This window comes from Argiope bruennichi, chromosome 5 (genome assembly GCF_947563725.1).
Source record: "Argiope bruennichi chromosome 5, qqArgBrue1.1, whole genome shotgun sequence".
NCBI lineage: Eukaryota > Metazoa > Arthropoda > Arachnida > Araneae > Araneidae > Argiope > Argiope bruennichi.
In genome coordinates, this window is record NC_079155.1 from 124,643,763 (window position 1) to 124,660,011 (window position 16,249).

At 28.4% G+C, this 16,249-nt stretch overlaps 1 protein-coding gene across 3 annotated transcripts in view; it reads right to left on the minus strand.

The window, feature by feature from the left end:
- The window catches only part of LOC129968706 (inositol polyphosphate 5-phosphatase K-like), a 28,428-nt gene extending 18,530 nt beyond the window's left edge, over nucleotides 1-9,898 (minus strand). For 2 of the 3 annotated variants that reach the window (XM_056082875.1, XM_056082877.1), the window contains exons 1-5: nucleotides 9,128-9,330; nucleotides 8,776-8,841; nucleotides 3,912-4,028; nucleotides 3,663-3,771; nucleotides 3,392-3,508 (exon numbers count right to left, since the gene is read on the minus strand). In XM_056082875.1, the coding sequence (XP_055938850.1) occupies nucleotides 3,392-3,508; nucleotides 3,663-3,771; nucleotides 3,912-4,028; nucleotides 8,776-8,837 (405 nt within the window). In that variant the 5' untranslated portion in view covers nucleotides 8,838-8,841; nucleotides 9,128-9,330. Of the gene's footprint in view, nucleotides 1-3,391; nucleotides 3,509-3,662; nucleotides 3,772-3,911; nucleotides 4,029-8,775; nucleotides 8,842-9,127; nucleotides 9,331-9,750 lie in introns of those variants that run through there. The other variant, XM_056082876.1, reaches the window with a different exon arrangement.
- Nucleotides 9,899-16,249: the final 6,351 nt, after the last annotated feature.

The window sequence follows — 16,249 nt, forward strand, 5'->3', positions numbered from 1 at the left end:
GAGTAAAATGTTTCTCTTACAAATAGTAATGCATCTATAAAATTTGATGTTTCTATCCAAAAAATTTGCAAATACATGTTTATATCTACATTTAAAGGGACATTACAAATTTAGACAGGCATCTCTTTCAGAAAAATAAAAATTTATTCCATACACAAAAATTGTCATATGCAAATATTTTTCTAGTAGTATCGTCAATCATAATATGGAAGAATTTGCTAATTTTTTTTTTTTTCATTTTGATTAGCCAACAATTGCAATATTTACTTTATAAAGAGGAGACAACAATTCAGTGTCAGAAAATTCTTAGAGATAAATTGAGCATTTAAGATATCTGAAAAAAGTAGAATAATGCCATCAGAAAAGAAAAGAAAATTATTTACTGCAATTGTGCATATAATATTAAGCTTATCTAAAACATGATGTATTTTAGTTATGAGGAATGTTTAGAAGCGCTGATGATTTATGCTGCATCTAATCATAATCTTGACCTAATTCTAAAAGAATAAAATGATTATTTTCTCAATTCCTAGCATCCTTCTAAGAAAAGTATTTATATCATGAAAAAGTATTGCAAAGTATAAAATCCTTATTTCCCTGGGAAGAATGAGATGCTACTTATTATACAAGAAAAAATTACACAAGTGATGAAGAAACAGTGATAATTACTTATATTTCAAGTACTCTCATGTTAATGTACAAACAGTTCATAACTTAAAATTCTAAAATGATCATACAGAGAATGCTTCAATATAATAACTAGCATCTATTTGGGAATTATTGCCTACAAAGGAGCAAGAGAGTTTTTCACTTGAGCCCAATGGATAGATGAATGCAGATTTAATTTAAATGGATGTATCAGCTTCAAAATGATAACTTTTAGGATACAATCTTCATACAAATTTAGTTTTAGAGGCATTTTTAGAAATTTATTGATTAGTCCCATTTAATACATCAATTTAATGGGCACAATATTTAGATCATTTTAAATGACACTGCATCCGAAATGATAAAATACTTGCTTTTGGTAATACTCCCATACATGTGGTTGCAATCATACGTGCTTCCCCTCATCACACCCCTGTTGTAAAATAATAGCTGAATGCAGAATTTTCAAAAAAGATAAAAGTTTAAAAGAACCCTGGTCATCTGGCTTGATATCTCCTATTTATGAGGTTTGTTTGCCCTGTATATTATATGCCTCCTGTAGATGCATCAGATCTTTGTCAATGAACTCCAGCAGCCAACATGGATGTAATAATTGATGTCCCACATTGTGTACATGCACGTATTGTCAGAAGTATTGCAACTTTTTTGAAGAAGTTTTGAAAATACATCAATTAATGTATTATGAGGCTAACCACTAAAATTTAATAAGAGTTTATAAATGCATTACTTTCTGATTCAACACTTTAATAACCTATTACACCATATGTATCATCCCTGAAACATACAATGAAAGACTATTTTAGATATCAGTATGAAGTATAAAAAGATGGTCTAAGTTTGCAGATAAAAGCATAAAATGCATGCATATAAATTAGTGTAAAAAACATTTTACTAATTGATATTTTTTTCACTATAAATGCTGATAAAAAAATTAATTTTTGTAACTTTTATTATTTATTTGCATTCTTGTACAACTGTTAGTCCTAATTAATAGAATTTTGTAACTGAAATGATATGTCTAATTCTAACATTTAAGGAAATAAACACTTGCTTCACTATTGGGGGCATCCAGTATGTGTGTATATATACACCCATTGGCCAAATTATTATGACCTCATGGCACTTATATGTAAACCCGCCATAACTTCATGTTGCTGCTGCTATTCATCTGTGGAGACATAATTTGTACACAGAAAAAGCAAAAAGACCATGTGTAGCTTATATTATGACAAATGAAAAAGAGGCCAAAATTTCTCCTATCAGTGGTTTTACTATAAGATTTTGATACAGATTTCTTCGACACTTGTAGTTTTAGGAAAGGGAATCTTAGGTATCTTTAAAGAATATTGTAAGCATTAAGGACTTTTTTCCCTTCACTTGGAGCATGAAAAAATGCAGAGACCACTAGTTTTATTGAGCGCATTTGAATTGAAGAAAAAGCGAGAATTGAATCAGGAAATAAGACAACATTTTAGAATGAAATTAATATGGGCTAAATCAAGATAAAAATTAGGAATTTAACTAGATTTTAAATTAGATTAAGAGATATTATTACATCTATATATATTAAGGTAATCTCTATTGTGAAAATTGTATAAGCATAGATAGTAGCAATGCATTTTTCTTGAATTTTAATTCAATCATTAAAATAAATATATATATATATATATATATATAATTTCTTTTACAGTAGACTCCCGATTATCCGCGGAGCGGATTATCCGCACCTGCACCTGCCGCACTAAGTTTTTTTTTTTTTTTTTTTTGCTTCCAAGCAAAGAGAAAATGCTTCCAAAGCAAGAAGCAAACACAAATGACTGATTTCTTCAAAAATTACATAATACATTACAGTATTAAAACAGTACATATGTATTAATTTTTCTGTGTATCCTTGACGCCTCTCGTAAGTACAAAGCACTTTTCTGTTTTCATTAACAAAATGCATTTTAGGTTACTTTTGAGTGATATACTAAAATATTAAGCGTTAGTTAAACATTTCCTGCTGTTTATTTTACGTTTTATTGTACATAAAACGATTTCTCAAAGTTGGAATGACTGATTTCTCTTTTGCTATACCTGTTTTTAGCTTTTTTCGGATTATCAACGATTTTTGTTATCCGCGGCAGCCGCGCTACCCAATTCCGCGGATAATCGGGAGTGTACTGTACTTTTCATTTCATTTTTCCAATAAAATATATGAAAAAAAATTGAATAAATCCATCATATGCCATAACTATGTTGTATAATGTTAATCTTAATTTCAGAATTAATGTGATTTGCCCTTCATTTATTTTGGCACTAACTTGAATGTTCTCGAGCAGATCTAAATGATTCCCTTTGAATCATTTCTTACTTTTATTTGCATAATGTACTTCTTTGTATTATTGCAAACTTGAATATAAACTGATTTTATTGCAATAAAAAAAGCTGTGTTACACCAAAAGGAATATAAAAGCAGATTGCGTGCATGATGTTATACCCAACAAGAAGTTCCTAGAAGTTTAAATATAATCCTTACAAATGACAAGAGAATTTAACCTCCATGATGATAACAAATACCTTTTTCTGTATAAATACTGAAAATAATATGAGAAAATAAAAATTAAGCCATTCATTTTATGCCAAATCATTCTACAAAATGCTTGTACTTCCTTAACACTGGATTAGATAATAATAATAATTGAAAAAAAAAGCTTAGGAAAAATAATATATATAGTCTTACCCACATTCCTCCTAAGCCTGTCCTAGTATAACTGGTCTGCAATCCTCTTATGTATGTAATATGTTCTCGTTTGCTGAAGAGATATAATGACATGCCTTGAAGTCGGATTTGTTTTAACTACAAATATTTAATTCTGTATTAAAAAAAGCACTCATCTTTTATAACACAAATTATTTTAAATCAAAACTTATTTTTTTTAAATGCCATGTAAGCTTCAATTAATTTGATATTTAATAAAATGGAAAATAGAGAAAAGAAATTTCAAACTCACTTTTACATAACCCCATTTCTGTAAAATATCTCGAAAAGCAACAACCCAAGGATCTTCTATAATCATTTCAGCAAGAAGATCTTGAGGTTTACAACTAACTTCCTGAAGACTAATCAAGAAAAATAAAAGTGAATTTAAATACTGCCAAAGTATATTGTAAAGAAGATATACTTCTAATTAAAAGAGTAGTGTCTTTTGCATTCAGCTACTAGTTATAGATGGAAAATAACTTTTTTTTCTCATACTTACGCTAGTCCATAAAAATCTGGAATGTGAGAAATATCTACAGGCTCTGCTAAACCAAGAGCCTCTCTTAAATCTTCTATCGGTGGCCGTCCAACCACATTCCATGTTAATAAGTACAATCTGCAGTAAGCAGGAAAAAAGATCTTTTAAGTAATGATAATACTTTACAATAAATCATAAGTAATTTACTTTCTAAAAATGATGTATAAATGAGAGTTTAGGGTAAAGGATAATTATTATACTAAAAAAAATAACTACTGTTCATTTCAGTATCCTGAGACAACCACTTTTCAATGATTCTATCTCACTAAGCACGCATTTCCGAAATTCTTCATTGTTCTTTGACCTTAATTTCCACCTTTTTAGATATTTTTCATTCATTTTTTTTTTTTTCATATTTATGAGAATATCATGTTGTTTCTGACCTTATTATTTTATTTTAATTCAGTCTGCAAATAATCCGAGATTGCTTTATTATTAAATTCTCCTCCTTTCATCTTTAATCTCACCCCTATTTTGATTAAATCCATCCTAACACATGCACAAAGGGTTTTAGAATTCATTGGCAAACAATACAATAAAACAATATACAAAAAAACTTCACAGTCATTCATGTATAAAGGAAGTATTATAAGATTAAACATTTATTTTGCTAAGACTTTACTGAACTTTCTACAAAAACTTTCTTAAAAGTGCTTCTACTTGTGTAGTATTAATTGTATTATGCTGCTGAGCTTCACATTGTATTAAAATATTGTGTTATAAAATTATAAATGCTGAAATAGTAGTAATTAATCTTAAAATGTGATTAATCTATCAAATATTTGTGCTAACACATTTTAATTATCTTTTAATTGACTGCAATAAACTTAATTGAAATATAGATAAAAATTTCTTAAACAAAAATTGATACTTCTTCATTAATTAAAAAAATTGTTGAAATGCACAAAGAAAGCTATTGCAAACAGAATAAGTATTTTTTGTGTTATTTTATTTATTTATTTTACTGCTGCTGATTTTTCCCTGAAACTTTCTCACACATTGTTTAATAAAGCTGTTATTTCCCTACCCATGGATTGAAATTATGGTCCTTGAACAAGGCTGTGAATACTTGAAAATCTCCAATTTTTATTTTTAGAGTCCCACCCATGAACAATATGTGCTTCTTAATACAGAGAAGAATAACTAACATGTATTTTGGACACATTTTCTGTCAACCAAAATTTGATTCAGAAATATACTTCTGTAATAAGATGGCAAATTGAATTTCATGTATTCATCATTGCATTTTTAAGTTATCATGTAGAGATACATATGAATATACAGGATAACAAACAGCAACTTTGATGGATTTGGTTTAAAATTTGATACAGAAATTTTATCCATCTTGCTCTATACATTAAACAATTATGTTCAATTCCACTCAGACAGATAAACACATATTTTCTGTGAATAAATTTTATTTAAATTTTGACAAAATTTCAGGTTATTATTTTATATATATTTAAAATATATAAAAAATATATAAATATATATTTATATATATAAAAAATTTTATATATATATATATAAACAAAACAGAAAATTCATGAGTATATCTGTTTGTCATAAGAACTCCTCTAAAATTCTGAATGAAAGCAATATGAAGTTTGCTCATGAATTTCTAGGGTCCATTTCAGTGTCAAATATGTTATTTTCAGCTTTCAAAAGTAATTATTTGCAAAGACAATTATGAAGTAAATAGATTTTATGATATTCTTAAACCAAAATTATTCTTTAAATAAAGTTAAAACAATGATGCAAACACTAGTATCTTCAAAGTGTTTCGTATTTACAACTAGCCATGCAGTTTAAGATGTCTCAATACAAATATTGGAATAAAAAATGAATCTGAAGAAAACTGGGTAACAAATTTATTAAATAGGTATATAACATTGTTCATGTGCATAAATGATAAGTAAATGTATAAAGAATGTTGAAATATTTTGTAATTTGTAACATAGGTTTATGCTTTTCCAAGCTTATGCTTTTTCTAATTCATGGTCCCATAAAGGAAATAATGTAGATAATTATAGATAAATTATTTTAAATCAATGCTCTTTTTTTCAACTATTTTACTTCAAATTTCATGATGATTGTGAATGAGAAGAGCATGAAAAATTCAGTGACTAACACACATGTATACATGTAATGATACTTTAAAATTGAATTTAAACTTAATTAATTTCTTAATTTTTAGCTCAATTTAGCCCATATTAACTTTATTCGAGAACATTCTCTTATTTCCTGATCCCATTCCACTATTTCTATCTAATTAATTCAACAGAAGCTTTGTAAAATTGCTGAATCAGCTAAAAGCCTAAATGTTCCCACACTCTGAGTAAAGGGATAAAATACAGCAGACTAGACAAATTCTTCAAAAAGATCCCTGTGTTTCCCTTGCTTTTTGATTGATATGCAATGGAAATCCCTATTGAAACATCACAATATATAAGACCAGGGATAAAAGGTTTATCAGCTTTTTCCTCATTTCTTCCTGTGTTGTGTGTGTGCTCGTCACTCCTGCTTGTACATAATGTGTGCTTCTCCGAGATGAAATAAAACAACATCAAGAAATCGAAAGTCTCTACACTGTCTTCAAAACTGCCTTCTGATTAAAAAATTATATGCTTACATATAAAGATCCTGCCACTTTGTTATATGCAAGCATGTAATTTTTCATTGCATGCCAATCAAATTTAAGGGAAAAACAGGAATCTTTTAGAAGAATTTGTCAAGTCAGCGGTATTTTGTCCCTTCACTCGGAGTGTGCAAAGGTTTAGACTTTTAGCCAATTCAGCAATTTTACAAAGCTTCTTTTGAATTAGATAGAAAGAGTGGAGTGGGATCAAGAAATAAGATAGTGTTCTAGAATGAAGTTAACATGGGCTAAATTGAGCTAAAAGTTAAGAAATAAATTAAGTTTAAATTAAATTTTTAAATATCATTACATACATTTTTAATGTAATGTATTTACATTACATTTTTAAAATCATTACATAGGAATCTACTTTGAAACACAATCCACAACTTAAGATGCCTCATTCTAAATCACTTTAAAATTTCAGACACGATAGGAACATTAAATCTTATAAATTGAATATAAAGTTTTTAATGTAAAAATCAACAATATCAGATTTTTTTTCAGCTTTATTAACAGCAAAAAAAAAAAAAATTAAAATCAATACAACCAAAATTAAAACAATCACTTTGTCAAGTAAATAAATGATTAACAATAAAAATATCTTTGTGTTTCAAGATTTGAATGATATAAACTATAAAATTCTTCAATTACTTTAATTAATTACATTATGACAGATTTCATTTTATTTACCGAAGCAAATATTAAAAAAATTACAAATTTCCAATATTTTTTTCAAAAATATTTCACTTATTGTATAAAACAGGATTAAAAAAAGGAATCAACTTTGATTTGAAAAAATATTCTCTAAAAATTATTTATAATTGAGAAGTGTAACATCAAAACTAACACATTTTTCTATTTAATAATTATTAAAGTTACTCTTGCTCATGGACAATTGTTTGAGACAATGCACATTTTATCTTCCAATAATCAGTATTATTTATTAAAACATTTTTTCATTCACATAAGAACTTTTCTTATTAATATTTCAAAATCCAAATTTTAGAAAGTATGTCATTCATTTCAATCAATTATATTGTATATAATATATATGTGTGTGTAACACTTAATCATAATAACATTATTGTCAGTATTCACAGTTCAGACAAACACTGATTAAAATTCTTGAGTAAATACTGCATAAAATCCAGCAGTTAAGAAATATTAACAATAGTTGTTCAAAGTAAATAAATGCTATAATAATTATGTAATAAAAACTAAAGATTCCGTTTTATATCCAACATTTTTTTTCTTTCAAATATTTATTTTATTATTACTGGTTAAGTATAAAGAATAAAGTGAGTACCTAAAGTGAATAGAATCTGAATCACTCTTAAGAATTATGAATGAGGAAGAGCATAAAATCATCATAAACAGCTAAAAATCAAGACAGTTCCAGCCCATTTGGGATATTTACAATATTTTACACACAATAAGATACACCTGTATATTAAGAAAATCAATAATATTCAGAGGAATTTCTTAACTACTCATATTCCCTTTAATAGAACAATTGCAATTTTAATCATACATAACCAAAGTATTGTTATAAGTAAGAAGAGGTTAGATATTTTCAAGTATTTCTAATTGATATTTTTAACAAATTTAATGCAAAAAATTATTTGCAAATAAAATATGTTCCAAAACAAATGTTGTATAAGAAAATCTGAACAAATCCAAGATTTATTATTATTACTGTATACCTAGACAACAAAATCTGTATACCTAGACAACAAAATCCCAAAACATCGATATTATTACCATGTATAAAATCAGCAGTATAAAAAATAAATAGAATATCTACAATTTTATTTTATAGTAGTTGCAACAGAGAACAATCTCTAACTGAAATACTGTGCTAAAAGAAATTCATTAAACTTCAACAAATAAAATACAAAAACACTAAAATACTTACATATACAATAGAATAATCAGACAATTTCTTTTTATTGATTAATTTCAAAAATATTTACAATTATTAAAATATTAATAGATTTTTGAAATGGTTATCGTCATACAGTTTCACTGAAGGGGGAAAAAAAAATTTATTAAGAAAATCGGACAAAATTTAAACTTTCTTTATAATTACTCTAAAAATATTTGAATTAAGTATTATTTATCAAAGTACTGCATATAATACTTGCATATGATAAGACATCAAAATATTTTGAAAAGTGGACTTACTTTAAATCTGTCAATGTATTGACCATATTAGAAGATTCAGTGTTTATCCCAAAGATAGTCATTTACCTGGAATAAAATTATTTCAACTCACTTAATACAAATAACATTCAGAGAGAAAAATATCAAATTGAATTTAAAAGTTAAAAAAAAGAAGAAAAAAAACCAAAAATATATAAATACTTTCTTTTTATTGATATTGGTAACAACGGTAAGAAATGCTAGATTAATTAATGAAATTATGGATGAGTCGAGGAAAAAAACTCAAAACTTGAGGCTAGCTCAAAAGACAAAAATAGAAATTAGAACGAAATATTTCGCAAAAGTCAAATAAAAAAATATTATAACTACATACCCTGCAAGATTAAGTTAACCCGGAGATAAAGAAGTGCAGGAAGTTTCCTAAATGACCGTTCAAGTGTGTGTCTATTACTAAGAGATAGATATAACTTTTGATCACCAGAAATCATGTTTCTTTATCCCTTTAATTTTCCTGTTTTTATTTAACAGTAACAGACTCTCATGTCAAAACGATTGGTCATGAACTTTGTTTTGGAAGATCACTTTTGATGAAAATGAAATAGTGTATAATCGATATTAATATAAACTTTTTCTTCTTCTTTTTTAACAATTGTCGCTCAGCAACTACAGTAAAATAAACTAGACTATTTCCTAAAGGAATTTAATAAAATCCAATATTAAATAAAGAAAAAAGGTCAAAATTTTAAGACGTCATCAGTAATTCACCTTGTTTTATTGTAGATTTTTATTCAAAATGTATGCCGTCACATTTGTTACACATCTCAAAAGTAATAATTTTGATTCGGTTTTGTAATAAAATGGTATCGTCACTTTTCTCATATTTTATTTATACTCTAATTTAAATAAAATTATTTATAGAATTGTTCACTTTAAAACCTTATCCAAAGTTTAAAAGAAAAAAATTTAAGGACTTTAAGCCAATACTGTATACTTTACCGGAATATGAATTATGGATCCAAAGGGTAAAAACTTAATTTTATGATGATCTGGTGACGTTTCTAAGTAGAAAAATAATGCCTCAGTGCATATAAAAGGTTAATTATAATAATGGTATTTCCGGCCTAGGATACTCTGGTATGATACGAATGAAACTTGAATGGCTTTTTACAACAACTTGTATAGATCCAGCTCTTCTGTGTTCAGCATTCTTGGCATATCTTCATTGTACTTATCTCTAGCTTACGTCAGATCTCGATAAGACAAGATATCATTATATTGTTGGGTTCGAATGGTCAATGTTGCTTTCCATAGATAATTCTGTTATATCTTTGAAATGTTATCGATAATTACCAGGATTGAAATTATATACTTTCAAATGGTTCTCTTTCCAAGGAATTTTTTTATATTAATTTCCCTTTTCTCTCATATCTCTATTTCGTTAATAAGATTCTTGATTTTCTAAAATTATAACAAAATGAATTTGTTGAATATCTATTTTCTGTTTTTCTAGCTTTGCCTTCCATAATAAATTTTAAACAGTAGAAATAACAAAAGTTTAAAATATCTAATCCATTAAAGAACATCAAAAAGATTTTGAAATTATTATATCTGGTAAAATATAATTAGTTAAGATATAATTAGTTAGTTAGTTATTATTATTTTTATAATTAGTTAAATGTAATCGTTTGATGCATAATAAACAGTTATATGCTACTTTCATTTCAGTGATGAAAAGAAGGTAGATGCCGGTTGGGAAAACGTACATTTTTTGCCTATTCTCATTCATTGATTTTTATCCTTAAAAAAACAATATTTTTTGTCATATTATCAGCCGTTTCCAGGTCTGCTTCCCAATGCATCTGTATATCCCTGCTGTCTTGCTTATCCCTCAATCCTCAATGATTTCACTTATAAATCAACGAATTTCTATATCCTTTATTTTCTTCTTGTGATAAATGATTGTCTTGACGTAACCGTAATATATTTAACTTATGCTCGATTCAATTCTAATTTTCATTATATTATATTTTTAAAATTCGCGAGTGGACTAACCTTCAATCATGAGCCTCATAGAATAGGCAAAATAATGCATCATATGCTTTTTCTACTTCTTTTTCTTTTGAGATTCCCTAGGACTTACAAAATACTTGTCAAAGTATATTAATTTATAATAGCATAACCGAATTTTAAGCCATTTTTTGCTGTCTGAAAAGGCTAAAATAAAACAAAATCAGTTAGAATTCTAGATCATCTTAAGCTAAAAATTATAAGCTGTCTGTTTTATTTTTACTATTTTTATACCTTTCAATTGACAGCTTCAAGTATGAGTACCATAGCATTACCTCTAGGCATGGTTTGGAAAAAATGCTAATAACGATTCAAAATAAATTCCTTGAAATAATTATATATTTGTCTTGGTGAGTTGTGAAGTTTCTTGAGCTTGATTTAGCTTACTTATATCAACGTCCCTTTTTAAAGCAATGCTAGAGTTATTTTAAGATGGACCTCGCAATTTTATACTGCATTCTGATGGTACGAATGACGCTTCAGCTGGTAACCTTCTCTTCAGACTTTCGCGCCACATCAATGGAAGGGCACTCATTTCCGACGAATTTAGCGTGCATTTTGCTTTCTTGCATGCAGGTTCATTAATGAAATTGGATCTCGAACCTGGAGCCCTCCTGTATTGAAGCTCAGACCTTACCACCTGGTCACTGTGATCATTTCTTGAGTTCCAGTTGAATACAAAATTTATTGAACTGAGTCTTTGTTCAGAGATTTACAAAACAATATTAACATTTATTAAAGCATTCATATATCTCACTTATTTATAGCGACCATAAAGTTGAATTCGATATTGAAATTTGTTCATTTTTCTATTCCTTTTTTTTGTCATTTTAATTATTTTTTAGAATATGTCAGATATTGAATATCTCAGATGTTCCACAAGAAAGGTGGCTTTATACTCTTTCTGAAAAAAATCTCCGAAAAGATACATTTTACACAAAGCGAAAGCTCAGAAATACGTTTCTAGAGTACACGACCTTTTAATAAGCCTACTATTTCAATTATGCCTTACATTGGAAATGCTCGATAGATCACAGGAAGGGAGTCAATTCGCATCATATCCTATTCATATGACAAACATTATTGCTCGTCACATCCATTTTGACATATTTATAGAAGTTTAGAGGTAAGGGATGAGGGAGGATAGAACCTGGGATCTTTTGGTTAGCAGTCCAGTAACTAACCAATTATACCAAAACAGCCATCCTGGTAGAAGCACAGTTATTGGCTTATATGCAATTCACCACAGTACTCTCCCTCCAGTGAGTCGAAGGGGAGACGATCGATACGGATGTTGAGTGGTGATGTATTGAGTTATTATTAGTAGCTGTTGTCTTAATGGGTCTGTACCCAGTTTGAATAGCGCCAAGCGATTTGGCAAGCATGTGTGGGTGCTGATGCGCCAAGTGTGTCTGACGACTTTGGGTTGCTGCGTCACGTGAGTCTGACGACTTTGGTTGCGGGTAGATGGCGCCACAACAGCTGTATGAAGGTTGAAGGTTCAGCGTCCGAGGTCACCAATTTAGAGGTAAGGGATGCGGGAGGATAGAACCTGGGACCTTTTGGTTATTAGTCCAGTAACTAACCGATTATACCAAAACAGCTGTCCGGGTAGAAGCGCTGTTACTGGCTTATATGCAATTCACCACAGGAGTATGAAAATTCCATTCTGTTATCATTTGATGTGAAAGAAGGAAGTGAAAAGCAAATCAAAGTAGAATATAAATCAAACTATGAATTTTAAGGATCTTCTCAATCAGTCTCAAAATAATGAGGAACAAATTTGATTCATATTTATTATATTTCGTTTGTTAAAAATTATATTGCTATATTTACATACGTTTTCATTATTTTCTAATATACTACAAGCAAAAATCAACATATTTAAATGCGAGAGAGTTTTTTTTATCAATTTTCCATGGACCATAAAAAAGATAATAACCAAAGGAATAAAAGGAATTCATTACCAAAGATATATATAAAAATATAATTATATTTTGAAATAATTGCCGTGAAGATTCGGGCATTTTTCATATCTGTGAACCAAATTTCCAGTCAACTCTTCGAGGAACGTTGTCGCCAGTCGTGGAGATGCGCCTGAACGTTTCCTTGAAACTCTTCGTTAATCTGATAACTCTGACTTCAAAGCCATTTCTTCAATTCAAGGGAGAGGTAATAATCGCTCGGCTCTAAGCCGTATTCTCTATGAAAAGGAACAAAGATACAAATCTGGACATTACTATGATTATCTGGATTGTACCCAATTAAATGCAGATTATAGTTTATCGAAAATAAGTATATACAAACTAAGGTAGACGTAACTCAAATAATGTCCAAGAAATTAATGAGAAGATAGGATGGCAGTGAATAGCATGCGTCCACTCCAACTCGGTTGGTAATCGGTCACGGAAGTAACAGTGATGCCTCTTCGTGGTCCGTATACCGGGGTTACCTAAAGCATGGTTGACACGAGGCCAACTATTGCGCGCAATGGAAGGTCACTCCTAGTTCAGGAAGATTAAGTGACCGCAATGGAACAAAGGTAAATAGTTGTCACGATGAGATAGCCGTTTTTAAGAACCATGTTTTTCTGTCATTTTAAATGACATATTAACCTTCCGTTTACAGATGGTGGTGAATAATTGATTGGCACAACCATTGTTTTGTTGAACTCATATCTCGTTTTAACCTACATGAAGGTTACTGCGAACAAATCAGCCAAAATTAAATCATGTTGAAATAAAGAGCATAATATTTGAATAAGCACCTGATTCTCCAAACTTCTTTCCCAAACCACCATGAAAACTTTTGATTTATGGTAGAAGATTTAGCCTGCATATAATATCTAAAAGAAACCAAAATATCCCTTTAAAACCGATACTTTAATAGAAAAACTAAAGAGTGCTTTTTCCTCTTTCAATCATTGAAAAATTAATATTCATCATCTATTTAGATCTGATGGAGAATCATCAATCTCATTCTCCCTCATCTAATATATAAAAATTAATTCTTGTTTGTTCTTATTTTATGCACTGCCGTACCGTTCATCTGATTGCGATAAAACTTTTCCAAGCACGAAGGTTATAGGCATAATATAATTATTAGAATTTATTTTGAATACAATAATATTTTGAAACAAATCGTCTCATACATTTCTATGTTTCCATATGATTTTAAAATAGACACAAAGGCACATGACAAAAAGTAAACGGCAAACGGCACATGTCATTCGGAGCAAACAAAATAAAATTATTATCATCTGTGCCAATCAATGGGGTCAATTCATGTGACGTAAAAGTCACATGTCATGTACCTCTTGCGCATGGCATTTAAGTTTTATCCGCGCCGCTCTCGTCGATCAGTCTGCCATTAACGTTCTCCGCCGAGTATGAAGCGGATTTTTTTGTTTACATTTGAAGTTATAATCTTGAGTCGTTTTCTTTCCTCTTATTATGTGTTAACAGAGGAAATACTGGTGTGCTGATGGATGGATGCTTTAATGCGAAACACAAGAGTGACTATCATGATAAAATGTTTTTTTTTATTTTCCTTTTAACAATCCTGACTTGGGTTGATAGCTTTGGTATAGATTTTTTCAAGCCTTCGAAGTCGGAGATATGTTCCGATCATTTTGAAGAATTGCTTTAGTGTGTGTCCATTTATTAAATATAGCTGTTCCAGTAATTTGTTAGAAAAACTCTTCGAAGAAAAAGAAATCGGTAAGCGATTTGCCACCAAAAGCAGTCAAACAAAATCATGAGTGCATTTCTAATTTACTTCATTCACATTTGATGAAATTTCTGATAATTTTGAATATGCTTAGAAGGTTTTCAAATGTTCACATGAGTATTACATTGCATTTTTTTACAAAATCTTATCTAAATTTAATCAATGTAAGTAAACAAACTCCTATTGCAAAAATAACAACTGCTATAATGCTAAACTTAGGTGGAAGTGAATATTACTAGTTTTCTAATTACATTTGCAGATTTGTGATGGATTCAAAGTGAATTTATATCAAATATCTTTTCTATTGTTAAAAAATGAAATGTCAATAGTTTATTGTATTTAAACTGAAATTCACTGTTATCATAATATCCTGTTATAACACTGTGCACCTCAGTTATTTCTGTTTTAATAAATAAAGGTCTTTTCATTGAATATCAATTTCCATATCAGCATTTATTATATAATTTTTATTCCCAACTTCATTGCTACGTGCATGTTTCACTTTTTTTTTTTTTTTTTTCTATTTCTTTAACATATCAATTTTGAATTATAAAATTCTGTGAAAGCATAAAAGTGTTTCTTTCAACTCCTCTTTATATCCTATTTAACTTCTCTCTCTCTCGTTGTATATATATATATCATGACCTTATTCTTGTTTATTAATTCAATATAATTTTTATCAATGTAACTATAGCATTTAAAAAAATTTCATAAATGTTCTGCTTTAAAAGTATACTGTTCAACATTATGTTTTTATTAGTGATAAAAAAAACCTGTTCTTTAGTATCTAGGATGTTTCTGTTGAATAAAATTGATTTCATCATTTACATTGATATTCTTGTCATACTGTGTTTATATTATTTCTGTCTAGAAAAATAAATGTTGATAAATAGTTAATGGGTTTTTTTTTTTTAGTTTTTTGTATTAGTGAGTACATTGAAACATATATTTGATCATATTTTTTCAAATAATTATCACATATATTTTATCTCTCTCTCTCTCTATATATATATATATATTTGTAATGTGTAAATAAAAATTATGAAAGCGTGATTTTGTTTGTTTTCCTTTAATGATTTCTACAAATTAAAATGAAATTATTTATTCATAAGTTGCATAGATTTAAAAAAAGGAATCCATACCTTTTACATTTCATAATTTGAAATTGTAAACATAATTTATTTAATATATATTAATTTAAGTTTCATGTTCTTTCTTCTAAGCAAACTGAAAACATCAAAGTCTCAATATTTATAAAAGTAATTACATAAGAAAAAAAATACAATAATTCCATTAGTAAGCTTTAAAATATTAACTTATCTAAGAGTAATAATTATTTAAAAAAAGAACTAACTGGGGGAACTATATTCCTAAAATTCAACATTCAATACTATTTAAATAATATGTAAAAAAGAACATATGTAATTTTTCAAAAACACTGCCATAGTCATTTGTCAAAATGTATCCTTCGGATAAAAAAATGGGGGCGGGGGGATATGGGAAAGAAAAGAATAAAGCGGCACCAAACGAATTAAAAAGCGATGCTAGTTAATTTTGCATAAACAATAATTCTATTAAAAATACTAATTAAAATTTTAATATAAGTAATAAAATTTGGAGAAAATAATTCAAAATAATATCTTTAAAAAAAGTCAGAAGTTTTTAATAATTGATCGGCTAGCTTAATATTTACTAAACA